The sequence below is a fragment of the Eublepharis macularius genome, chromosome 17 (genome assembly GCF_028583425.1).
Source record: "Eublepharis macularius isolate TG4126 chromosome 17, MPM_Emac_v1.0, whole genome shotgun sequence".
NCBI classification, from domain to species: domain Eukaryota; kingdom Metazoa; phylum Chordata; class Lepidosauria; order Squamata; family Eublepharidae; genus Eublepharis; species Eublepharis macularius.
Genome location: NC_072806.1, coordinates 22,148,780 through 22,176,517, shown reverse-complemented (window position 1 = coordinate 22,176,517; position 27,738 = coordinate 22,148,780). Strand labels below are relative to the sequence as shown.

Here is a 27,738-nt window from a genome sequence, read left to right as displayed (position 1 = left end):
GGCTTTGTTACTAGTTTGAAATGTTTTTGCCAGTATCCAAAAAGCAAGCAGGGCTGATCACTGATACCTTTCTTAAGAAAGGGATTCTGTCAAACTGGGTTCAGTGCTGTGAAGACTCGTGCTAATAATACTCTGAGAAGTTGGCATACAGGGAGCACTTACTGATGGAACTCTCCTTAAGAAAACCAGGGCCAATGCTCTGCAGAAGCCAAAAAAAACCCTCTTAGCTATAACTTTCCATGCCTTTGCTTTGTGCAGATGTGTTGTGTTGAAAAAAAGGGGCAGGCAATTTAGCACTTGATTCATTCTGAATGTTTTCTTAAACAATTTAGGGCCTTGTAAATAATGCGTGAAAATCAGAAACAACTATCCTCTGACATTTCTCCAGCAATGAAGATTTGTTACAAATTATGGTATAAAAATAGCTTCATAGCAAAGGATGCTAGGACTGAGTAGCACACAGCAAAGTTCATTTTTTCTTTCCATTTTTTTCATAGTAGAATTAAGGATGTGGTATCTGGAAATGTAGATCTCTGATTACTTAACTGCTCCCAAGTTACAGCCTTCAGTGAGGTCATACAGCATTCTGAGGTGGGCTGGATGGATCAGATGTAACTAAATGCCCAGTGAAGCAAGAGCTAAGTTTGGATGACTAATTTCATAATGAAATCTTGGGGGATGGGGAATTCTGTAATCTAATCTTTGTCATTTAAAGTTTGCAAGAGTGCTCCTGTTGATGTCTGAAAAGCATATACTTTCTGCTATACAGTATGAAATTTTACCATTTCACATCTTGAATCATTTCATTGTTTCTGAGGCAAAGGCACAGCAAAAGTTGTGAGGTTAATACTACTCTTTCACCAGTCTATCTAGACATAATCATAGTGACAAGGGGCATTGCTTAATACATTAGTCTGGGCTGGACCAGATGTCGGTATCAGGTAAGAGGGCAAAACGTCTTTGTTTTTCCAAAAGATATGTCTACATATTATGCTTTGATGTAATAAGCTGTTCAGATTGGTAAGCTGTTTATGATGTCATCAAGGTAGCTGAAGCCAGTTTTTCCTACCTTTTCTAAGTTGAGCCAGGTGATCTAATGCATGAATTAGGTGATCATTTTCAAATTTTAAAGCATTATTAGAAAGTTAATAAATCCCCTTACAATTAACTAATAATAATGCTTCTGTCCATTATTATTTGTGTGATAGAAGGCATAAATCATGGGGAAAAGCCAAATTTTTTCACATTTTATAAGTTGACTACATATAAAGCTTTACATAATCCTGGTGGACACCTAAAGCATATCAGGTCATTGTAGCTTATGCTTTTGCCTTTCCAAAGAGCCACGGCACAAAGAAACTAATTTTAAGATGTCATAGTTAGGCACATGAGAAAGAAATAACATTTTATGTGATTTTTATCCAATGTAATTGAATAATTTGGTAACTTTGTGTTACTGCAACAAAACTTCTTTTAGTTTTGTGAATTCAGCAGCTGTTCAATATGCATTTTTATTGTCTTTTCACAACTGCTAACATTTGTTCAGATTATTGTTTATAATCACTAATTGTCTTTTGAGTTCTCAAGTTCCACTACTAAGTCCACATCTTTTGAGGGAGGAAGGTTTACTCCATATCTGTACTTCAGACATAGCTGCGCCGGTATGCCCATAGGATGGGCATGAGGTGTTCGGCAGCTGACAGGAATGCACACATCTACATGGTAACATCTCCAAAATTGCAGTTGGTATTGACAGTTGCGATTGGTAACAAGATTGCCATCTGTCATCTATCCATAATATTTTGGGCTAGGTACATTTGCTGGCTTTACAAACTGCATGCATCTCCAAATTCCTGTCTAGAAGCTGGCCCCTAAGTGTGGATGAATAGGCGATCTTTGCATAGTGGAAGCTGACTGGTCTCTTCCTCTCCATGTTTGCCACAAAAGTTCATAGTGTAGTTAATTTATAGAAGTAGTATAGTGCAGGTTGCTAGAATATACATTTGAGAGGTGAATTGTGTTGCACTTTTCTCAAACAACTCTCTAGAGATTTCCCATGTATTCCCTAGCTGACTGAATGTACCCTGGTAGTTCTTGACTTTTCTCAGTATTTTCAAGGGAGTTAATTACCTCAACCTGTGAAAGCACTCGGTGTCACAACCAATGAAGGCGTGTAGTCCAGTCAAGGCAACAGACACATTCTGTCCAAGGGAACTTCTGAACCTGCTTGTGTCAGGAAATATTGTGTGACTCTGCTTCACATTTCACAAACATGGCTCATGGTATTTCACTTGCAGATCCAAGGCACAGTATGAGTACATCTGTCTTCTGAAGTTTTGTCTCCTTCCCTGATACTGTTATGTCAATTTTTGGCTTTTGGCCCATGAGCTGCATACTTTGCATTAGGGTTCCCTTTCTAACACTTCATTAAAAGAATTTCAACCGGAGCTAGAGAGTTCTGTCTGAATTGACAGCTAGGATCAAGATAAATGACTGGCTAGAAGGACCCAGTGTCTGGCTCTGTATAAGGCAGTTAGTGGTGAGGAGGCTGTACTACATGTATAATCTTTCATATGGAACAAACTATCTTTTCAAAATATGAGCATTAAGTGGCTTTGGTTAAAGCAGTTGAGATGCTTTCTGAAGGACAATGTAACTTAATTAGCGTAAAGGTTAGTACTTCATAAGAGTAAGACACAATTTGCTATAATAAGAGTTTCTGTTCACAGGGCAAGGAGGGGCGAAATTGTAAAATTATACTGTTCGACGGAATCTGCATGTCCATGTCCAACTCCTTTTTTAATAAGTCTTCAGATGTCTTCTACGGTGAGGGATCCACTCATGAACAAGAATAGTAACTGTGCAAGAGGTCCACAGTGTCTCTGAATTAGAGGAAATCCTTTGGGTGCTTTCACTTTTTCTCCTCAGTTTAGTTTGTGTATATGTACTTCTAGCAAATATAAGAACTCTGTAGGGAATCCTCTGTCATAAGAATTTATATTGTGAAAACAAAATGACTGTAAGGTAGTAATTACTGTTAAGTCAGCATAATCTACTGTGTATTGTAGTATCGTACTCTTCTGATTTTTTCAAGACTTCAGCATCATTTTGTTGCCAGGGAATGAATTTTCACCTGCTTTAGAGCTTGCCTTCCAATTTATAGAACCAGTGTTTAAGAATGGCCTCATTAGTACAGGTTAATCAACGTAGTATGGTATATTGGATGTACAATGAATGCTTGGATGAACTGATGCGGTTTGTAGTAGAGCTGGCAGGCTGTAAAATTCCAACCTTGATAGGAAGGACATGCATGCCTTGGATTCTAACATGTATGTAGAAGTCAAAGCTGATACGTTAAATTATTCTGAGCTACCTAAAAAATTAAATAAATGTAAGTAAAAAACTCATTCTTGTATGTAAAGAAAACTGGTTAAATGCAAATAAGAAACAACATATCTGCATCCAAAAAACTCCCTCTAAGGCAGGGGACATCGTGGGTGATTCCCACCATCCAATCAGGGAGGCAGGAACTAATTTTCTTCCTCTTCCTGTCTGACATGTGGGACACCCTCTCTTCAGTTCTTTTCCTGCCTCCAGGGAGAGCAGTCTAGTATCAGATTAGCTCTGCTACTTTCTTATTAGGACTTCAGTTTCACTTTCCCATTCCTCCTCCTTTGCTCTTTCTCTTATCTTTCTTTTGTCTTTCAAACTCTGTTGACTTAAGCTTTCATAGTTCCTCCCTATCTTCTTGCTGTCCTCTCCTGTCTCATACTACTCTCCTTGTCTGACTGAGACAATCACAGCAGTCCTTAGGCGCAGCCGCCTACAAGATGGATTCCAGAGATTCTGAGGACAGCTACCTAGACAACACAGAGAAATACTCCCTAGGATTCGCATCGAACTCGATGGGATTGATGAATCTGGCGCCAACTTGTCCTTTGGCTTGTATGTGCTCCCGGCAGTGAGTCGCCTCTGCGGCCTGTGTGGTCTCCTGGCTACAAGTCAGCCTCAGAGCCACAGAAGAGCTTTAAATGGCCTGTCCCACTGAGTGGGAGCCAGAAGCAACTACACGCTCCTGCTCTGTAGCTGGAGTTGGCATGTTACCTCAGCCCAGGCTTTTGGCAGGAAAAGACGCCAGGAATCTCCTCAGCTCCGGCGCTACAGTGAATGTGCCCATGCCAACCTCCTAGCTGGAGTTTCCACAGCAGGCTTTTCTCCTTCGGATCTAACTCTGCCTTTACAACAGAACTCTCTCCATTGGATGGGTAACGTATGAAGGGCACAAACCTGCCTGTGTCTTTCAACTTTTTAACTTCCTAAGACTTACCATGAGGGAGGAAGGGATGTACTAAAAGGAATGACAGAATTGCCCATTGAAAATAATGGGAGAGGCTTGAATGCCCATTGACTTGCATGGGCTCCATTGAAACACATTAGAGCAAAAAAAAGGCGCAAAGAAAACATGGAATGGATTTTGAAGGAAAGTCTCTGGGCCCAGAGACTGGAATGACGGCCCCTGGGTGTGACTGGAATGACGGCCCCCGGGGTGTGACAGAAGGGCTCTGGGACAGGAATGACAGGACCGTGAGTGCAATGACAGCCCCTGGGTGTAACAGAAGGAGTCGGGGACTGGAATGACAGGCCCCTGAATGGAATGACAGCCCCTGTGTGTGCCAGAAGGGCTCTGGGACTGGAATGAATCCATTCCAGTTAGGGGCCTGTCATTCCAGTCCCAGAGCCCTTCTGGCACACCCAGGGGCCGTCAGTGCACTCAGGGGCCTGTCAGTCCAGTCCCAGACTCCTTCTGTTACACCCAGGGGCCGTCATTCCAGTCCCAGACCCCTTCTGTCACTTGTGCTCATGGGCCTGTCCATCCAGTCCCAGAATATCTGGGCCCAGAGACTTTCCTTCAAAATCCATTCCACATTTTCTTTGCACCTTTTTTTTGCTCTGTGTTTCAATGGAGCCCATGCAAGTCAATGGGCATTCCAGGTTCCCATTATTTCCAATGGGCATTCAAGCCTCTCCCATTATTTTCAATGGGCAATCCTGTCACTCCTTTTAGTACATCCCGGGAGGAAAAATATAATCTCTGCTAGGTTGAAACCTCTGTTCATAGTGGTGTGGTGTTTACCTTCTCCTCTCCTTCCTGCACAAGAGAGGCTGTGGCTCAGTGGAAGAGCTTCTGCTTTGCATAAGGTTCGTTCCCTGTTAACTCCAGTTAAAAAGATCAGGAAGATGATGGGAAAAACCTCTTCCTGAGACCCTGGAGACCTGCTGCCAGCCTGAGTAGACAACACTGACTTTGATGGACTGATGGTCTGAGTCAGAATAAGGCAGCTTGTAATGTTTAACAGGCCAGGATTCCCACTGAGTAGGGGGATTGCCCTCGGAGAGCATTTATAATGATAAGGAGTAGGAAGAATTCCTTCAGATGTGAAGGAAGAAGAAATATCCGTGCCAGAACAGTCAGCCCGGCTGTCTGAATCTACCAGTATTTACTACCTAAGACATTATCAGCCTTAGGGCTGCAGGAATTACCCTTGGAGGAGGAGGAGCCTTAGACAGGAGTTACCAAATCCAGACCCAGGGAAACTAGAGTCTCTTGCTAGTGAAGGCGCCTCAGAAAAGGTAATCCCATTTCCAGAATATTTTGGAAGATAGCTCAAGGCTGAGTGGTCTAAACCATCAGCCAATAAGCAATCCCTGAACATGGTCAAAAACTGTACTCACTACCTTCCTTTGCTAATGAGATGTTGCAGGTACCTGTGGCTCCAGTGGCTACACTTCAGTCATCTGGGCTCCCGTCAGAGGATGGGCAAAGATCAGTCAGAGACATCTTAGTCAAGAAGAAAGAGGCCACGTTGAAGAGAGCTCACAAGGCCATGGCCATGGCTATTAAGCCTACAGCCATTACTTCCATTGCCTCCAGAGCGTCAGGTGTATGGATCAGAAAACTGATCCAACTTCTCCCATACAAAAATAGATACCCCCCTTAAAGGGGCAAACAGAATTGTGAAGCCACTACCTTCAAGGCAGACGCTGTCCTCGATGAACTTACTTTTCTTTACAAGGCTATGATCTCGGCAGCAGTAACAAGTAAGCAACATTGACTAAGAGCATGGCCAGCAGATTTACACTCTAAAAATATTGTCCTGGCTTACCACTTTCAGAGAGAGAAGCTGTTTGGGGATGCCCTGGGAAAGAGCTGGGTTGAGACCCAGAACAAAAGAAAGAGTTGCCAAAAACACGCAAACAATCTGAGAGGCAAGGCAATCCTTTGGCCCTCAGCCATTTTATTCATAACACACACTACTAAGGTCCAAATAGGATTCCAAGCGACCATCCTGGGGTAAAGAATCCACTTTAGTATAGTGGTTAAATAACTGAACTGTGATGCAGTACTCTACTGGTTCAAATCTCACTACTGCCACGAACTTACCACATGTCCCTGGGTAAACCATTCCTCTCAGTCCCAGCTCCCCAGCTGTTTTGTGGAGATAATGCTTACTTTGTCCTAAGATCAAAAAGACAGTTCTCCACACATGGAAAGAGATCTGGCCTTGATACCAAGATCTCTAAGACAGGACTTGCAAGCTGTCCCTGTGAGAGGCCAATTACTCTTTATCTTTACCATCAAGTCTGGGTCGACATGCAGGTGGGCGTCCAGACTTTAGAAATAGTCTCACAAGGCTATTCCATACAGTTCGAAAGCTACTCACCAAATTGTTTTGTCATCTCTCCCTCATGCAAAATCTTAACTCAAAAGGTAATCCAACACACCTTCTGGGCATTCAAGCAGTAGAGCTTGTTCCCCACAACAAGAGAGAATGAGGGATCTACTCAGTCTTCTTCACAGTCCCTAAAAAGAATGGGGACTGGAGGACATTATTAGACCTCAAGTTTTTGAACAAGTTTATCAAATTGCATAACTTCTGAATGGACACTCTGCGCTCAGTTGCAGAGGCCATTCAACCAGAAGAAAACATGACATCTACAGATCTCATGGAAGCATACCTCTATGAACCAATTCTGACTGCCCATCAACAATACCTAAGATTTTGCGTGGGGAAAAAAAAACAGTTGGCAGTTCTGAGACATCTGTTTGTCCTGTCCATCGCGCCAAGAGTGTTCACAAAGCTCCTGATCAACCCCATCATATGTCTCAGAGAGAAGTATTCATGTTCACTTGTACCCAGATGATCTCCTGGTCAGATCAAGCTCAAAAGAAAAATCTCACCACGACACTCAGTTCACCATTCAGTTCCTACAAAGCTGGAACACCTGGGTATGAGCATAATCACTAAAAGTGTATTGTGTATCCCTCACCAAAGAAAAGATCAGGAAGACCAAACAGCTGGCTGAGACTGTCATCAGAGTGCAAAATCACTTCTCACGACACTACCCAAACTTTGGTAGTGGCCAACAACAATGTGATACGTTGGGGTTGTCTACATGCAAGACCGCTTCAGATCTTTCTCAGATCTTATTAACAACAATCATGGAGAAGACAGGCCTTCCTATTCAGGTACCACTTCAGATCAAATATTTACAGATGCAAGCATCCCAGGTTAGGCTCATCTTCCTATCAGGGTCTTGGAAATGTGAATGCCCTGTTCCAGTTCAGAGATCAGACAGTGAACTCACACATCCTGATCTGTATGGATAAGGTCACAGACAAGACATATATAAACAATCGGGGGGATCCAAGACCATGAGGTAGCACAAGGAGACGATAAGGATACTTACCTGGGAGGAAGATCACCTAGCCTCGATCAGAACTGAATATATCAAAGGCATATTCAATGCCCAGGAAGACTGGCTGAGTAGGTAGACAGTTCAACAAAGGGAACGGTCCCTTAAGAAAGATCTCATCCAATGGATAACATCGCACTTTGCAACACCTCTCATGGACCTATTTGCGTCCCAACAGAACCATCAACTACCAGGGTACATGACAAGGTTTGTTCCACCCACAAGCAGATGCCCTGACATCACAGTGGCTATCAGGCCTTCTCTGCACATTACCACCCTTACCAGTAATACCCAGACTCCTGAGAAAGATCAAGGGACAGGGAGCGAAGTGCTAGTGATTGCCTCTGGATGGCTTCTAAGACTGCTTTTCCACATTCCAACAGATGGTGATATCTCCACCTCTCATCCTACCAACCTCTCCGGTCATATTACAGCAGGGACCGATTTGGCACTCTCATTTAGACTCATTCTGCTTAACTGTGTGGAAATAGAAAGGAAAACCTTCCTAAGAAGGGGGTATTCCTGAGTGGTGGCTGACACTCTCCAAGCATCCAGAAAACAGTTCATGGTCAGCATTTACAATTCCTCTTGGAACGCCCTCACTCAGTGGGGCAGGAGGAAAGCACTGGACATTTTACACAGCCCTGACCAAACATCCATTTGAACTGGTCAAGGACGTTCTCAGGGTCCTTGACCCTGAGAAGGCTGAGAATGAAGACCATCTTCCTCATTGTGGTTGTGTATGCCAGAAGAATCTCAGACCTAAGCACACTGTTAGTCAGACTTTAACTGTATCTTTCACAACAAAAAGGATACTTCGTACTGTCCCCACCTTTCTTCCAAAGGTCTATTCCAAATTCCAGAGGTTGCAAGTAGAGATGAGCACAAACCGGAAAAAAATAAACCATGCGGTTCGTGGTTCGGCACATTTCACAAACAATGAACTTTCATGAATCAAATGAACCTGTTCGTTTGGCTTGTGAAATTGTCACTTCCAGGTCAGCAGAAGGTCTGCAGGAAGTGCCTAGGAAACTGATTGATCGGTGCCAGGCTGTCTGCAGTGACAAATCAAAAACTGAACCAAACAAACCAGCCTAAAGTTTGTGGCAGTTCATCAGAAATGGGCTCTGACAAACCACCAGTTTGTGGCAAACTTTGGTCCGTATTTTGGTTCATGCCCATCTCTAGTTGCAAGAGATAAGGCTACCATATTTCTACCTGTACCCTTAAAATCCTAGGGAGAGACTCTGATACAACCTACATGTCAGAAGGATGCTCAAAGCCTATCTGCCCTGAACAGTGTGAATCAGAAAGTCAGACTTACTGTTCATCAATATATCTTCCCTCAGTTTAGGGAAGAAAATGCCGTCAGCAGCCATTGGTACCAATAGCAAAACAGACTATTGAAGATCACAAAGCTCTCTTCATAGAGGTTCCTGATGGAATAAGTAACATGATCGTCGGTCTTGACCTTGGTGAGATGCTACAAATTAAATCTATATGATTCAGCAGACACTGCCTGTGGTAGACAAGTACTGCAGTGCATGATCTCGGACAAAGACCACATCCCACCCAGAAAGTGGAAACTGCTTTGGGGGCAACAAGGTGTTCTCCACCTCAGAGGGAGAACAGACCTTTGGACACTTACCGTGAAGGGTCCTTCTCCTCTGAGGAAAGGAGGACATCTTGCCATCCCCAGGTCTTTGTCCTCCTAAGTGTCCAAAGGTCCGATCTGCATCCAAAAAACTGTTGTGAGTTTTAAATGGAGTATACAAGTAAAATTAAGTAGCTGATTATTCTTGGTCTCTGTATAACCAAACTTCTGGAATCTGCACAAAGCACCATTAGGAACTTTCTAGAAATATAAAATAGCCAGAAAAGTTTCTCCCCCCACCACCAAGGAAAAAAACCAGAATTTGGGGTGAGTGTGTGTGTGTCAAAATATGTCCAATTGTTTCCTATCAAATCTAATCTTTAATGCTTTAAGATAAAATGCTAAATACTTGATTAGTATGGGAAAATGTTTTTGACATATTTATCAGTTTTTAAAACACAACTGCTTTAGTTTTCTACAAGCAATTTTGCAAATACACCCTGTACATGAGGGCCACAAACTGCTGTGCCCATTGCTACCTTATTTAGCACATGTATCACCATCTGAGAGGTGGGGAATAATATGTCTTTGGAATGTTCTTTAACATTGTGTTGAATCTGAGGATCATGTCTGCCTTTCTGTTAGATACCCACCTAATTTCTGAAAATACAAGGCCTTTTATGTGGTGGCATCCCAACCCTGAAATGCTGTTCCCAGAAGTGGTTATCAAACACTTCCTTTATTTTCTTTTTGTTTTGCTGTTAAACATTTGACATCTGATTTCCAGTTTTAAGATTCTATTATTGGCTGCAGTGTTTTTATTATACAGACTGGCTTTGAAATTTGCTGCTTAATCACAAAAAAAAGTTGGAAGAATTAAAAAATGCTTCACCCAATGCCCAGAGTTCTTAAGAATCTTCTGTTCCCAGTAGCTGGTGGTTAGGCCATAGAGATTGTACCCTAGCTATGTTGACTGATAAACTTACTTGGTGTTAAAAATTTACATGTAGCATCTGGGAAGAAACAACTTTGTTATTGATGTACTATTGAGTTAGGGGTGTGCACCCCAAAAAAATCTAGGTCAAGGATTTGGGAATCCTTCCAAAATCCAGGAAATATTGTCTGATTTGGCTTGGACAGATCAGAGAAATCCAGGTTTAGTTGGCCATTATTCTGTATGGGGAAAACTATCCAGGGGTTGGTGGGGGGGGGGAGTAATTTTTCAAGCAAACTTCACCAAATTTACAGAGAACCTACTCCTGAGTGTCCTCTAAAGACCCCACCCTCCAGGACACTTTAGAGTGGCCTCTAAAGACCCCACTTCACCAAATTTACAGAGAACCTACTCCTGAGTGTCCTCTAAAGACCCCACCCTTCTGTGGGCTCCTGAACAAGGTGTCTCCAGCCACTCCATTTTTTCTTATGGGGGGAAAAGTCAAAGAAACTGACTCCCACTGCAGAAACACATTGCAAGGTTGCCATGGCCAAGGCATACTCCCAAATGCAAGTTCCACACACAGCAAGCCCAGCAGAACCAAACTGAAATGTCACCCCCTCCAGTACCCATGTGCCACTGAACAAGCTGCCTGGAGCCACTCTCCATTGTTCCATACGACAAGAAAGTTCCTAAGCAGGTTTTCGGGGCACAAACACACAAGAGCAAGGAAGCCATCAGTCAGACGCATTCTCCCAATACAAAATCAATTTGGGGAAAGCCCAGTGGAATCAAACTGGGCTCCCCCCACTGTAAACCTGTGCCCCTTAACAAACTGTCCAGCCACTCTACATTGTTCCCTCTGATGGGAAAGTTTTCAAACTGGTTCTCGGGGGCAGAAAAACTGGGGCAAGGCTACCATAGTCAAGGCACATTCCCAAATGCAAGTTCATCTCAGAGAAAGCTTAACAGAACTGAACTAAAGCAAGGGCATGGAATCCCCCAAGAACTGAAAGGACAGACGGGGACCAACATAAAGCCAGAGAATCATGTCCATTCCACCCAAACCAATGGGAAGCAAGGGACACTGTTGCAACTTAGCCCAACAGAACCAGTGTCATTCACAGCAGCCAAGCAGAACCCAAAACCGGTGGGGAAACACGACAGAACATAACCAAGGAGGTGCCCAGCTATGAGCACAAGGTAATGGCAAGCAAAGCACAATTGTATAAGATGAATTGGAAAAAGCTCTCTCCTTAGAGAGAGCCAGTTTGGTGTAGTAGTTAAGACTCTAATCTGGAGAGCCAGTTTGATTCCCCACTTCTCCACTTGAAGCCAGCTGGGTGACCTTGGGCTAGTCACAGCTTTCTGGAGCGTTCTCAGTCCCGTCCACCTCACAGGGTGTTTTGTTGTGGGGATAATAATGACATACTTTGTAAACCACTCTGAGTGGGCATTAAGTTGTCCTGAAGGGCGGTATATAAATCAAATGTTATTATATTATTCTTATTATAGAGAATCCCATTGGCCAGGGAAGGAAAGCTCCTACAAGGATTGGTCGCTCATCCCTCCTCCCTCTTGCCTAACTCCCTCCTGCCCTTTTCCTCTTTCCAAAAAACGCAAGGAAACAGCAAGGGAAGCAGCCAAGCCACATTTCCCAAGTTTACCCAGATTTATTTGGGGGTCTCAATCCTGGTACCCGAATTGGATCTGGGATTCTCTAATGTGGTTTGGAAAAGCTGGATTTGTCTGAATCTTCAAAAATCTGGCTTTCTTACCAAATCCCAGATCTAGATTGCCCACCTTTACTATTGAGGATAGAGTAAGAGGGAGAAGCAGCAGATATAGATGCTTACTGCATGGGCTCACTGTGTATAAAGAGTATTGCCATGTAGTACTACTGTTAGCACCTGTTGACTCATAACTAGTACTTATAAGTTTTGCTGATTCTAGGAGTTGTGCTGGAGGGTACAGCTGAGTGGCTTCTCAGCATGCATGCACACATCTTGTCTCTAGCCCTATTCATGTGTTACAGTGAATGCCACATAATATCTGTAAGGAAAAACCAACGTGTTTATAGTGTGGACCAGTGCCTGGATAAATGTGTGGCCTCAGTTAAACATTTATCTGTGCATGTGTTAAATGTACCATGAGAATTACTCCACACATGTAAAGAAAAATCAAGTGTAAACAGTGTTTGTGTTCCCTGAATTTGTGAACAGCACTTCTGTTTCCTCTTTCTAGATAAAATCAAGGGAGCTTCTTTTGCCATGTATCATGTCTCTAAAGCAGCATTCACCTTGCTCTGTTTGGACAGCAAAAGCAGCCAGTTATAGCTTACCAGACCAATAAACAAGTTGCTCATGGTGACAGACTGCCAATTTTTAATCGCCGCCTTCCCTACACTGTTAAGTTTCCTGCTTGTGAGGAGCAGGGACTTGCACCTGATAAGGCACCTGATAAGGAAAAAGGGATATAGAAAAAGTTGCACTGCTGTTGATAATGAACACAAAAACGGGAATTTAGGTGTCTTTGGGCCAGGAAGCCCAAAAACAACATAAGATCTGTTTCTCATATATTGGGGAAATTATGAGCAGCTATTTATCTGCAAGCAACTAGTATCTGTCAATATACCTAATATAGGTAATGCTTTTTTAAAAATGCTATGCAATTGGCTTTTCTGCAGTATGGCATTTAACTATGATCTGTGAAATGTTTGACAGCATTAGAGTGGTAAGGGAAAGGGAATAACCCAAGGACTGTTAATGGTTGGTGAGGAAGGGGGGCTGGGTAAATGGTTTATTTGATTCTCTGAAGACGTGCATAGATAGCAAGAAAGACTAATAATTTGTAGGGTAAAGGTCCAGTGTTTTAGAGAAGTGCAGGTAATTAGTATTTTTCCTGGAATGTAAATATCCGCGTATAGTTTACTGTTCCCACCCACTGTCCACCCACAAAAAAAACTTAACTGGAAGAATCCAACACAAGTGCTGAATAAGGATTCGTGAAGAGATTGAATACTATATCTTCCCCTTTCTTAAACAGACTTGGGTTTCCTCACTAGTTGTTAATGGCTCAGCTGCAGCTGCCCTTCAAGGATGTTAAGTTGTATCATACTGTAATCCTCCACAGATGTTTAGTTTTTCACTTCAACTTTCATGATCAGCCTTCGTGTTTTATCCTGCTCTTTTTTGCACTTATAAACACCATGCCTCTGAGGAAGCGAGGTCTGACTCATGAAAACTTGTACTAGAATAAACCTTGTAAGTCTGTAAGGTGACTCATGAATTTTCTTTTATACAGCTTATACAGAGCATTGGCTCTCTAGAGCTCATTAGACACAGGAGTGAATTTGTTATCATTAAGAATATCGAGTCTCAACCTTGTGCTGTAAGGTCATTTGATACATAGTTTGTTTGGGAAAGGGGTAGTTACAAGCTACCATTTGCAATTTTAATAGTTCCTGAAATTAGAGCAAAAATCCTTTGGAGTGACACAGGTAAGAGTCTCTCTACAAGAGTTTTAGTACCAGACATCCCTGTTCTAGTGATTAAATTGCCAAGATCTAGTACTAGTCTGGTTAATTTCCTAGCCTTCTCTAAAGCTTTGTTTATAATTTAGGGCTTAACACCTAGTTGAAACCCATCTACCTGTGGTTTCTTACTACTTTCTTAAAGGCATCATAGTTTTTTTGCATTTGACTTCTGTATATTAACCTGTGATAGGGATTTCTCCAATCATACAACTATTGATGCAGAATAGCATTGTACAAAATTTACATAAACATAGGGAATTGTGTGGCATTTACTGGAACTACCTGTTTGCCGTCATTTAGCTTTTTCTTTTAAAAAAAACAACAACCCTCCATTATGATCTTTCCTCTGCCAGAGATCAACTGTGCCTGAATCAGTCTGTGCTCCCAGCCATGTCTGTAACTGGCTAATCCTTCCGGCATTTCCAGTGTTGTATGGGCATGAGGTGCTCCTAATGCTTTGTTCCTATGCAATTGGGCATTTCCATTCCACCATGAGGCAGGAACAGAATCAAGCTTGCCTGTGCATGTGGTCCAATAGCTGGCAGGCTTATACTGTTTATTTTAGCACTGCCTCTCCTGTAATTCCTAATTTTTTTCCCTATGATTGAGGGGAAATGGCAGAATGAATTGCCAGTTGCATAGGATTAGATTTTTATGAGGTAAAGGTACATCTGATCAAAACTGACCACTTGTTAAAAACAGGTTGAAAATGATATCTTGAAGTGGAGCAGTGTCTGGTGACTGGCCTAGTGACTTGTCTGAATGAAATCAATCTTTGCTTAATAATAGTTATTCAGAGCCAGCTATGTTAGAATGCAAATAAGCTGCTTTACAACCCTGGCCAAGATGGCTGGTTCAGGAAGGCTTTGCTGAAAACTGAGTGTTGATTACTCTAGCAACAAAAATGTATATATGTAGGTAGTATGTTTAAAAAACAGTTAGGCCAGAGGGCAGATGTTGGCTCTAGAAAAACAAAAACATATTTGAATATATCTTACCCTTATTTGTGTGAATATTTGTTTTTGTTTTTTAAAAAAAAACATTACCCCCCCCCTTTGGATGAGGTCATGGGTAGGAGTGAGTTCATTTCATTTCAATAAAAATGTCTTGTGACTGAGATGGGGAGGGGTAATAACCAGATATAAAGTAAATGCTTTATCAGGCACTTGATTATCTAGAATGTTGTGTTAACTAGCATTGCCCATAGCATTTCGCACTGGTGGTTGAGGAGGATGGAGTCTTTCTCCAGTGAATTGCTGGGAAAGTTCTCATGTTTGAGTTCTGCTCTCCTTAATTTCCATGATGCTGTTGGTTGGATGCTGGATGGTAGTACTAACAAGGATACTTAAATTTAGAAGCAAGGGGAGGAAGCGTTTGGAAGAAGGCCATGAGAGCATTGGGCAGACAGATCTGTGAGTTTCTGGTTCCAGCCCCTGATGTAGGGCAGAAATTTTTCCAGTGCTTTTATCTTGCCAGGTAGATTTTGCATTTCTGGAAATTGCTTCATAAAACTAACAATGAATGGGATGCTAATACAGTATTAGGTAGGCTTGGCAGTTTCAGAGTTCTGATGTATTTCAGATGATTTTCCTTAGGAGTTGTATGAGAGAACATGTAATGTTACAAGTAGTGCAAGTAATGCTGTGGAGAGTAACAGTAAAACTGGTATCTCTGACCTCAGTCAAAGAGCTATATACAGGATTGTCCATGGCATATTATGCATGATTCTTTAGGTGTGCTTTAGCATTAACATGTCAGCAGTTTTCAGAGCCTTGAGGCTCACTATTTAAATTTAAGAACATGAAGGAACTACATGTTAATTTCTTACAAAACATGATTCGACAACACCCCACCCCAGTTCCCCTCAAAGCTTTGAATAGTGTTTAAAAATTAGGCGTTAGTGTCTTCGTGTAAGTTTCAGTTTAATGTGTACCTGTATAAATCAAATATCAGTAGCCTGAAGGGAAAAATTCTCATCAAGCTTATAAATCTATCATACCTGCTTGTCTTTTCACTCTGAATGAAAACCTAATTAAACTTGTTGAGAATGGCAAGCTACTTTTAGAGAACAAAAAGTAAGGCAGAGGAATCTTCTGGATCAAGAACTGGGTGAGGAGATCTGAAGTTGTTTATGGGCCTTTCACTGGTGGTGTGCTCTGCAGTCATCTGTCTGGGTGTCTGAGCAAGAAGCTAGCCTAGGAGGGCAATGTCAGAATTATCAGCCTACTCTTTGAGACCTGCTTCTGGAAACTTGCCCAAGTCCTCTGTGTTTCAGTGATCAGGGATATTGCATCTTTCAGAAGTATCACAGATAATTTTTCCTAGGGGAAGGTAAAGGATTAGCACATGCTCTCAATACATACACTCACGCTCTCTCTCCTGGTGTGTAAGCTATATAAATACCAAATCTTCCAAGATAATGTAATGTCCCCTTGAAGGATAGCTAAGACTGTCTAATTAAAATAAGCCCAGAATGCTCTTAAGTAACTTTTTGAAGCAAATTGTTTAAAAATGTAATTGTTTCATTGCCCAAAATAGAAGGATGCTTACTTGAGGGGTGCATTGACCTTCTTGAGCATATCCGTTTGTCTTATCCCTTAGGATCTTATCTTTGTGTTCTTCCTGGAGGCAAAAACATGCCTATCTCTGTTGATGTTTGCCTCTAATTAGGGAAGTATGGGAAGTACATGCAACCTTAACTGAGTGATGCCTTGGCAGCTTTGATCTCCACATTTACCACTAGCTGCTTCCATGAGCAACACTATTTAATTCACTGGGAGGTGGCAGCTGCCTTAGCAATGCAGAGAACAAAAGGGGGGCACCACAGAGTATAGAACCAAGACAAAGACAAGGACCTGCCGCAGTAACAACCCACAGAGCTTAAGTTCTTAAAGTGCACTGTGCAACAAAGTTATAATTTTGGAAAGTTATATGAAGTGCAAGGTGCTCAAACAATAATAACAATAAATAAACAAGAATAAATACAAAGCATCACCCGTTGTGAGCCTTTGGAAAACAACTCTACAAATGCAAAATAAAGTTATTAGTTCATATCAGGGAGGTAAACCAGTCACAATAACTTTCTGCTTTTTAAATGGTTTGATTTTTGTCTGAACAACTTGCTGCTTGTGCAGCTGAGTACCCAGCAGATTGCTCCCTTGAAAATCACATGACATTCTGTTGCTGGATATAAATGGAAATGTTTTTTAGTATCAGTCTTGGGTTTTAAGGCAATAGTAGTGGTGTTGTTTCTTGGAAGGAGCGAGCCTTGAAGTAAAGAGCCAAGTCTTGATTATACCTGTTATTTGTCTTCTCTCTAATACAGGTGACAGAGCTGAATGAGCCACTGTCCAATGAAGAGAGGAACCTGTTGTCAGTGGCCTACAAGAATGTAGTTGGGGCACGGCGCTCTTCTTGGCGAGTAATTAGCAGCATTGAACAGAAGACTTCTGCTGATGGCAATGAGAAAAAGATTGAGATGGTCCGTGCTTACCGTGAGAAGATTGAGAAGGAGTTGGAAGCTGTCTGCCAGGATGTGCTGAGCCTCCTAGACAACTACCTGATCAAGAACTGCAGTGAGACCCAGTATGAGAGCAAAGTCTTCTACCTGAAGATGAAAGGGGACTATTACCGCTACCTGGCTGAAGTTGCCACAGGGGAGAAAAGGGCAACTGTTGTGGAATCCTCCGAGAAGGCATATAGCGAAGCTCATGAGATTAGCAAGGAACACATGCAGCCAACTCACCCCATCCGGCTTGGCTTGGCGCTTAACTACTCAGTTTTCTACTATGAGATCCAGAATGCCCCCGAGCAGGCGTGCCACCTGGCCAAGACAGCATTTGATGATGCCATTGCTGAGCTGGACACCCTCAATGAGGACTCCTACAAAGACTCAACGCTCATCATGCAGCTTCTTCGTGATAACCTAACACTCTGGACAAGCGACCAGCAAGATGACGATGGTGGTGAAGGCAACAACTAGACCCCTCTGATGGACTGGCAGCTGCACGCCGATGCTACTACTGCAGTCTTTATTTTTTTTCCCACAAGTGGGGGGGAGGGGGTCAGGGGTGGGGGAGGGGAAAGGAGGGGTGACCTTCCAGGGAGGCTCCCCCGTAACCTGTCTTTGATTGCCTCGTTGACACTTTTGCCAAAACACCACTAGTGGAAAGTCAAGCTGGCTGTGCTGGTAGGGAGTGGAATGGAACGGCAGCCTTACAATGGCATATGGACTGTTCTGTAGACTTCATTCAAGGGGGAGCTGTCTTTAAATTATCTTAATTGCTAGAAATACACGAAGTTGATAATGACTAACTTGAATGGAATGGCCCTTTTTTTTAAAATCTTTTTTGATTTGTTTGGAAAGCAAGTTCTGTGGTTCCAGTAAGGGTTCCATCCATCTTTTCAGTTGCAATGCCATATTCTGTTAAGTACATGTGTGTATCTTCCCACTGCCTGCCTCCAAACCTTGGAGGAACCCCTTTATATATCATGGCATTGTTTTAAAAGGACCCTTTCCTCTCCTTGCTCAAAACATAAGCCTTTGGGCTTTCTTGTCAAGATGCTTAAAATAGCTTGCAGTATTAACACTAAATTATGGTTTACAGTATTTCTACATGACAGCCATATCTAACATCCAAGCCATTGAGTGTGAACTTTCCTGTTTCTGGCTTGCTGCCCTCTTCCAGTCTTGTCTGTGTGGATGATCTTACCCACCCTATTTGGTTTCCCGTATGCCAGAATCTGCCTGAGAAACACCCATCTTGTTCCAATTCTCTGCATTTTAATTGGCTATATAAAATATTAAAGAGTCCACAGCATGTATGATTCAGAATTTTAATTAGTGGGTGAGATATTAAAATATAATGCCACTTAATTAATGCTAATTCAGGTCTGTGTGTTCAATATTTTTGTCTGGTATTCTCAAGATCATCCTGGTTTATTTATTGCTTTTTAAATAAAGGTGTCCTAGCCCCTGCCTCAGGGATCATGCTACCAGTTTGCTCATAATCTGACTTTCTCCCATTGTGCCATGAGGTTTGTCAGCAGATCTTTGAAGCCCTTAGTCTCCTGTCTTTACCAGAGCTAGAGCTCTGATCTATGGTAAAGTCTGCAGTAAGAGTAGAACATTCTGTTGGAGAAATCCACAAAGGTGAGAGCTGGTGGATTTGTGTGCGTGTTTTGTTTTAAACCAAAATCTTAGGCACTCTGAAACTTGTCTCTAAAAACAGGATTTGTTCATCCATAAGTCTTAGTTGCCTAGAAGAAAATAATATAAATGATCAGGTAACATTTTTGTCCCTTGTTTGAGACCTTTTTTTAAAAAGCAAAATCATGATTGCTGGAAATCTATAGCTGCTTTCCTTCTTGAATTTGAGGAATTATATTTGATCATGTCGCTTTTGTTTATCAAAAGCACCACAGAAGGAAACTGCGCTCATAACTACCATTGTACAAACATTCACTGTCCCTTGTGGAACAGAGCATCTTGTTTTGCATGGTGGTCCAGTTGGCTTGGCAAAGTTTGGATGTGAGGAGCCTGAGCAAGAGGATTCATTTTCTTAGTGGTTTACAGCCCTAAAGACAAAGTTTTAAATGAGTTGAGATTGCAAATGCTAGCAAGACCTCCTGAATGCATTCAGCACAGATACATTTTTAACTCATTGTACTTTGTTGCAGCATGACAGTTTGCATTCAGTGACTTTTTATTCTGGTCCACCTGAGTAATGTGCAGCGCCAATAGCCTGGCTCTTGCATCCTGTTGGAACTAGGAGGAGGAAGAGAAGCTTGCAACTTAGGCAACTGACTAAAGGGAAAGTCATGGACTGGAAAGGACGCTTTGGCTCCTCTTTAATTTGCAGTCATGTCATGTGAGCGGTGTATGTTCCTGGCTTTTATCATTTGGAAACGATTTACTGGAATTACAAAACCTTCCTTGATTTCAGCTTTTTAGCTCTGGCTGCTTTAGGAAAACTTTATGCAGGGGAAAAGATCGCACAAGAGGGCTACATATGGAGTGGGCGGGCGGGAGGGTTGGGGGACTTGTGAGCAGCTTGAATGGTTTCTTTCATTTTTTAAAAGAAATGCACTTGCCTATGATAACTGTCTCTCCAGTGAAATGAATAACTGCTCCATTACTCTATTGATACAATATTGTGCATGCTGGTGTTGTATTTCTATAAAGTAGCTTGAAATTTATTAACTTATACTGTAGATGTTATGTATTCCTATGACAATAGTCTTCAACAATTTTTTAAAATTTTTTAATTTATTTTTTTTCCTTTGGGGGGGGGGGTAAAGTTTGCTCTACCAAATAGTGATCGTAACAAAACTGATCTGTTATGGATGTTGCTATAGTGACATGCAATTATATATGATTTTTTTTTTAAAGGAAAGCAAAAGAAAACACCAGTGTTAGCTTAATCTTAATGTCTGGTGTTCGTCATGGTGAAATTATAACTATTACAGTGTAGGAGAAAAATGACTCTGTTCTTTGAATGAGCCTTTGTTTGTGCTTTTCTGTCATGTTATGCAGTGAACTCTTTTTAAGGTCTAATCAGTAATTATTTTTCCAACTCCGTGTTTCTGTAAGGAATTATTTCATACACGGACCATTCTTAGCAGTTTTCCTCAGTGATGGAATATCATGAATGTGAGTCATTATGTAGCCGTCGTACATTGAGCAAATAAACTTACAGATCTGATGTCAGTGGTACTTCACTATGGTATTGTGTTGGAGTCTACATTATTCTTGCTAGGCACAACCTGGATATTTGGAAGTGTGTCTGACTGCCATTGCAGCTTCTGAGTGCAGAATTCTGTCCTATATGCAGGATTCAGTATGTTTCTGCATAGAAAAATGGGGGGGAGGAATAGAAACTCCATTATTATTCCAGGAGCAGTTTGGTTGTGGTACTATCTAAAGGATGCTCTTTGCCAAGATGTGGTTGCTGAGCCCAGGTTGATAGAGAGAGCCATCATTATGACTGACTACTCTTTTTTTCTTGGCTTTAAGGTATTCTGTACCTAAAGAATCCCTGAAAGTTCACCACCTACCCACCCCAAACCTTCTCAAGGAAGAGATTTTGGCAGTTTAAGCTCAGTTACAGTTACACATGTTAATCATGTGACTGGATCTCAGAGTGAAAACTCCATCTATGTAAGAACCATCCTAAATAAAACATTACATAAGAACTTTCAGGTTGGTTTACATATCCACAATATGGCTTCCATACCCAGTCGAGAATATCAAGAACTTATGTATATGTGACTAAGCCTTGACATCACTGCTGCTGAGCTCTTGCAATCTGAATTTTTCCTGGAGGCAAGCTAAGCCCCTGAACATAGCCTGAAATTGGTCTTCCTTTTTGGGGCAGGTGTTTGAGTAGGGTTGAGCGAGTAGGTGGATTTCTTTAATATACTGTGTCATATAACATTTAACTAGGCTGGTGGTTTCTGTCTCAGATATAAAAGTCAGAGAAGATTTTGTAGGTGGAACAAAGTATTACACCTTTCATGCATAGTCAATTAGCGTAATTTGCTTCAGAATTTGAATTTTTTTTAACGGTGTGTTTAATGGGCATTGCTTTACAAATCTTCCATTTTATTTTATATTTTAGACCCCTCAGTTCTGCTGTACAGCATCTTACATGAAGGGAAAACGAGATGCTAGTGAACTTTAAGTGTTTGTGGCATGCAATGCTGAGAATTTATTGTTGCTTTAAAGCAGGAGTCTTCAACCTTATTGGGACTGTAGGCACTCTTGGAATTTTGGGAAAGGTTAGTTGGTGCCACCATAAAATGGGAAACAGAACCAGTCATAAAATGGGTCTTATTGGGGGGCAATTACAAAATGATGGGATGTCCCAGAAGAAGCATCTTCGTATAAATGGCTGTAGGTGTTTCCAAATGGTTTCTGTAGTCTCCTAAAATACTTCCTGCTCCAATGAGGTAGAGGAAAACCAGGATGTTCTCTTGTCTTTGGGGAAGAAGGAAGTTGACACCAGGGAACATGCTGGCAGGTATCATGGCACCCACTGGCACCATGTTGGGGATCGCTGCTTTAGAGGATCTGTCCCAATATGGAAAGGCTTTCTGATGAAACTTGATAGGTGTCTTCAGTCTTGAGGTGCCTATACTTATTAGAAGCCTCCTGATCCACCAATATGTTACATTTACAAAGCAAAAGACCGTGTGCTTGGGATTGCTTTTCAAGCATTTCAAGCATTAGCTAGAACTCAAAATTTCCATTTTACAGCCTTTGCTCTCCCCACCCCAAGGAGAATCTGTTGGGCTGCTGATTCTGTCTTGACTGGACTTTAATTTGTTTAGAGCCCATTGTGAAGACCAGCTTGCTGTGGAAGTTGCAAGAGGGAGTGAAATGGGGCTGTTTCCCCACTCAAGATGTCACTGGGGCTGGTGTCTTGGGAGAAGGCAGCAAGCATAAGACTTGCAACTCTGCTAATGGGGTAACAAAATCAGTATAGTCTGAACATCCCCTTACATAAGAATCATTGGAGTTGCCTGGTCTTCTGCTTACTTGAAAACAGCTGTACAGCTATTCATATGACCTCAGACAGGCATCATGGCTAAGCAAATCAGCTGAGGAGAAATATCATATTGGCAGACTGCTGCTGCTGTGAGATACACTTTTTGTATCCTAGGTATTGAATTCCACCCCATTCCCTTTGCTGATTTCATCAGTATAACTTTTTAATGCAACTACGTTATGCTGTTTTGAGAAGTCTTTGGTCCTCATGGCTTCCATAGCTACCAGTACTGGGTGATGATTGCTTACTTTCCATTAGTTTCAGGTAGGTAGCTGTGTTGGTACTAACAGGATTTGAGTCCAGTGACACCTCAGAGACCCAACAAGTTTTTCAGGGGAAAAGCTTTCAAGAGTCAAAGCTCCCTTCTTACATTAGTTGTAACACTATCATTTAGGGTATGCCAATATGCCAGATAGCATATTGCAGTTTTAGCCAATACTCCAGTCATCACTGGACTTTAATTTTGCTATGCCTTGGTCCTGTACAGCCAAGTGATTTCATACTATGCGATTACAAAGTAAGAATATGAGAATTGCAATGTTGGCTCACCAAAGGTCCACAAAGACCATGTTTGGGGAGGAATCTGCCACTGAGGAATGCAGGTTTAGGACTGTCTACTTGAATCTTCATGTTGACATCAAGGGTTCTAATCTACTGAATCTTTGGTGTGTGTGTGGGGGGGGGAGGGGATGTCAGATGTGGCTTCCAAAAAATCTGTTGTGTTCATTTGAATCAGTCTCTTAAGATGGGGTGCGTACCCAGAGTGTGAACAATAGGAAATTTAGCAACTGCTTATTCCTTTATGATAACTGATGGAAGGGTGAGAAGAAATAGTATGATCCTGTGCATACTGAGTTGGACTGGATTCAGTTTGCCACTCTGCACTGGATTCAGTTTGCCACTCTTTGTACACCCTCCCCCTCCCCCCAATGTAAGTGATTGACTTCAAGCAGCTCACCAGCACAAACAAGATTCTGAATTACTCTGTGCAACTGTAAGTTGCTGTTTCATTAACTTGGACCTCTATATCACTTTTGGAATTCCCATTAGAAATCTGTCCATGTATTATTCAAAAGTAATGTAAGAGATGTCCTGACCTGGGTAGCCGAGGTTAGCCTGATCTCATCATATCTTGGAAACTAAGCAGAGTCTGCCTTGGTTAGTAATTAAATGGGAGACCACCAAAGAAGATAATGGTCACTGTGCAGAGGCAGGCAATGGCAAACCACCACTTTTAGTCTCTAGCCTTGAAAACCCCTGCAGGGGTTGCCATGCATTGGCTATGACTTGATGGAACTTTCTACTACCAAGGTAAGATGCATCCTCCTCTGCCCCCTGCCAAGAATTCTGAATATGTTTATGATTTGATCTAGCTGTATTTAAAATGCAGTTGCAACTGATACATTCTGTAACATTCTCTGGTTGGTGTTAGGGGCTGGGAATAGAAAGGAAGCAGACTGTTTGCACACGTGAGGTGCACTTCATGCTACACCCACTGCACACTCAGATTGTTGCTCTACGGTATGAAAGTAACTATTTGCTTCTGCAAAAGGTGAGGATAACTAGTGGCTTTAAGAAGGGATAATTCATTGCGGTAGTCCTGAAGGACTTGTAGCCATGACAGCTAAAGCCATCATACCCTCCTCCACCATTTTCCTGAGTGACAGTGCTTCTCTTCTGCTTTATCCTTACAACAATCTTATGAATTAATGGTAGATGGAGAGTGACAAGCCCAAGGGCACCCAGGGAGCTTCATAACGCAGTGGGGGTTTCAACCTGGGTCTATCTGCTAAAAGCTTGGAACAATACCACTATATTTGAAAATTAATGCACTACACTTGAAATGTCTACAGAATACTGTATGATAAAACTGTTAAAAGAACAAAAGAAGTGGAAGAACCAATAAAACATTAAAAAAAATAATCCTGGCCCTGGAAGCAGGTAAGAGGAAAGTTCAGCGAAACAATCATGAAAAATGCAAATCATTCTAAAATCCCTGCCAAAAAAGGTTAGTTTTATGCCTCCAAAAATTCTTAGCTTTAGGATGCATCTACATTATCTGTGAAGGTTATTTGGGGTGCCATTACTGGAAAGGGCCCTTTCTGTGATGGACAATTGTGATTTCATAATGAGGAGGCCAGATGAAAGCCCTTAGGTAATGCAAATCCAGGAACAGGATAGCGCTTGTTCATTTCAAGAGTTTGCAAAGTAAAAGTGACCTTGGTGAATAGGGCTGCAGCCACCAGCTCAGCCTTTCAGTAAGATGCAGGTGTGAATCACCTTGCAAAGAAGCTGTCCCTAAGAGGCCAAGTTTGTAAAACTCAGGGTGGGCCTGTCAAAAAAAAATCAGGGCAGGTGTCTAGTTAAGAATACTGGGGAAACTAGGCCTTAGTTAATAACCTCCTCAGCACCAAGCATGGATTAATACCATTGAACACATTGGGTCATGATACTTGTTGCACTCTGCAATAATTCTTCCCACTGCCTTAAAAGCCAAGAGGAAGTTTGGGTTTCAGTGGTGCTAGAAAAAAAACAGTCTTAAAAGGTATTATTCAAATGGGAAGGGGCAGGCTCTGAACTCATCTTGGAGCTTTGGTATCCATGTGTGCCAGCATCACAATGGAAATATTCGTTCCTCAGACAAGAAACGGCTGAAGTCTGTCGGGGAGGGTGCCAGTTGAATGCCAACCCTAGTTTACCCCCCCCACACACACACACACCAATTTTTAAAAAGCAAAATACATGAACAGTGACATACCCAGGAGCAAATATTGGGGGAAAGCTTTATACTGAAGTGACCACAAGATCCATACAGATTAGAGCTACTGAGGTACTACTGGACCAATAGTTCCTCAAAGGCAGCATTCTGTGTTCCAAAGTAGCCAGCTGGGTGTCTTGAAAGGCCTAGAAGTGTAGCTTAGGACCTGCAACTGGCTACTGTTTCCCCCCAGGTACTAGTGTTCAGAGCTACACTGCCTCTTACAGTGTTCTATATAGCTATAACAGCTGTTAGTGCACCTGTTTGCCATGAATTTGTCTGATCCCCCTTTAAAGCTACATAGTCTGGAGCTGTCACTACAGCCTGTGGCATTAAGTTCCACAAGCAAATGTTAGTTACTTCATTTATAGCCCGCCTTTCTCACTGAGACTCAAGGCTTGGGTTTACACAGTGTAAAGCAATACAGTCCATCAGCACAAGGTGTCTAATAAGCAACGCAACGACCTGGATTGCAAAATTAGAAACTGCAAAACAGTTTCAGACGTTACATCAAACAATGTAGAACAAGGAATTACAGAAGTAAACAGGTAATACATAATATAAACTCTGGCACAGACTACAGTTCGATTCCGTCTATAAAGATACACTTCTGAACAAATTGGGTTACACAGTTTGCAGATACGAGAGAAGTGTGGGAGCCTTCATCACTGTAGGCAGTCCGTTTCACAACAGAGTATGCGTGCGTGCAGGTAGTTATGAGTGTGTGAAGAAATCCTCTCTGTGGCCTGTGAAATTTTTTGGCATATTCCTGAGTGCCTGTCTCTTCTGAGCATCCTTGAACTAAAAAACTTTGAGCAAAGCATCTGATCTGCCACTGAGCTACACAGCCCATTTTCATAAAGAGGCATCAGGGCAACCCTTCAAGGCCACCAAATGTCTCTGGGCCAGTTGCAGTGAGAGGGAGTACATGAGATGAACTTTGTAATCCTTTGGTCAAATACTGTGTGTTCTGATAGGCCAGATCCTTGTAGAGCATTTCCACATTAATAGGCCCAGTCAAAGGTGTTCCGAGGCAGCAGCTACGGGCCAACTGTCATGTGATTTTTCTACCTCTTCCTGCGTTTCCAGGAATATAGCAGTCCCAGAAGAGTCCTGGGTGAAAAGAGAAGGAAAGCAAAGCCACTACTACATCAAGCTCCTGAATGGATAGTGACTAATACCGGCAGTCCCGCCCTGGAGTTTATTCTACTCCAAGTCAGAGATCTGTGCAGTAATGGTGACTCACCCTTTTAAATATATAGCGTCTCTGTGGAGCAGCAGCCCGAAGAGTGCATTGACACAGTTGATCTACAATAGTGCCAGGCGAGGGAGTGCTCGGAACAGCTGCTTCTCAGCCCAGGGACCCCAAGTGGGAGGGCCCGGCCTTCACTCTGCTGATGTTGCTTATGTGTGCTCAGATCCATCTTCTACAAGCTTCTGCTAACTTGTGGAAGCTGCTGGGTTTTTTAAAAAAAAATGAGTGAAGGGGTTGGACAGGTTTAAGGCTCCCTCCCACAAACTGCTATTTGCCATACAATGGAAAATCTGTTAGAGGGTTGTATCTGAAGAACTGGGTTCTAGTCCCCAAAAGCTTACGAGGAGTAAAACATTGATTATCCTTATCGCCACCAGAATTATCGTAGCTACCCCTCTGGAGTCATATTCAGAGGAATCGTTTCATTTGCTCTGTTCAAATGATCAGCACAGAAACTGGAGTTTGGATCCTGATGCCAGTTCACGGGCCAGACATAACAGAGAGAGACTACAGGTCCTAAGCAGGGATGGTAGTATCCGGTGGAAGGGTTATAGGTAGACCCTAGTGCAGTGTGGCAGCAGATCTCGAGGGGACTCAAGACAGAGAAAGGCATTTCCCAACACTTGATGCCCATTTAACGGGAGATGCCACGGACTGAACTTCAGCCCTTCTGCATTCCAAGTATGAACTTCGGGCTCCTCCCATAAAAAGTTGCCTTATACTGATAAACCCTTAGTCCAGCCAGCTCAGTATTTTCTGACTGATAGGGGCTCTGTGGAGTCTCAAGAAGGGAAGGATCTTTTGCCCTGCCTTCTAACTGTGATCCTGTAATTGGAGATAGCAGGGATTGAACCTTCTCCATACAAACCAAATGTCTTATCACTGAGCTCCGTCCTGGCCTCCCAACTCAGCAGGAGCTAGAAAGGTGCTCTCCCCCCGCCCCGACACACACACACTTAGGGCTTGTAGGGCTGCTGAAGCTTGGAGTTACATATTTATTAGCATATTTTCCTATCCCATCCTTTCTCCAAGGAACAAACCTTGTTCTCCTGTTTTACCCTCACAGTAACACTGTACAAGGTAGGCTAAGCTGAGTGGTTGCTCACATCAAGCTTTATGGCAGAGGGGGAGGGACTTGAACCCAGATCGTAATCTGACCTGCTACCTGTCACTGGTTCTGAGAATCAGGATATTTACAATGCTAACGTCTGTGGGTGACATCCTCTTGAACACCACTCTGCCTATAATACCTGGCAGGCAGACAAGGGCAGCTTATGTTTTTTCTGCACCAGAACATTAGAAGAGCCCAGAGACATCTCAGCAAGAGTCCATCTAGTCTGGCATCTGCCAAACAGATG

At 42.4% G+C, this 27,738-nt stretch overlaps 1 protein-coding gene across 1 annotated transcript in view; it reads left to right on the top strand.

Annotated features, from left to right (window-relative positions):
* The window catches only part of YWHAG (tyrosine 3-monooxygenase/tryptophan 5-monooxygenase activation protein gamma), a 38,023-nt gene extending 17,496 nt beyond the window's left edge, over window positions 1–20,527 (top strand). The window contains exon 2 of the mRNA XM_055001543.1: window positions 17,144–20,527. Within this exon, the coding sequence (XP_054857518.1) occupies window positions 17,144–17,800 (657 nt within the window). The 3' untranslated portion in view covers window positions 17,801–20,527. The remainder of the gene's footprint in view (window positions 1–17,143) is intronic.
* The last annotated feature ends 7,211 nt before the right edge of the window (window positions 20,528–27,738 follow it).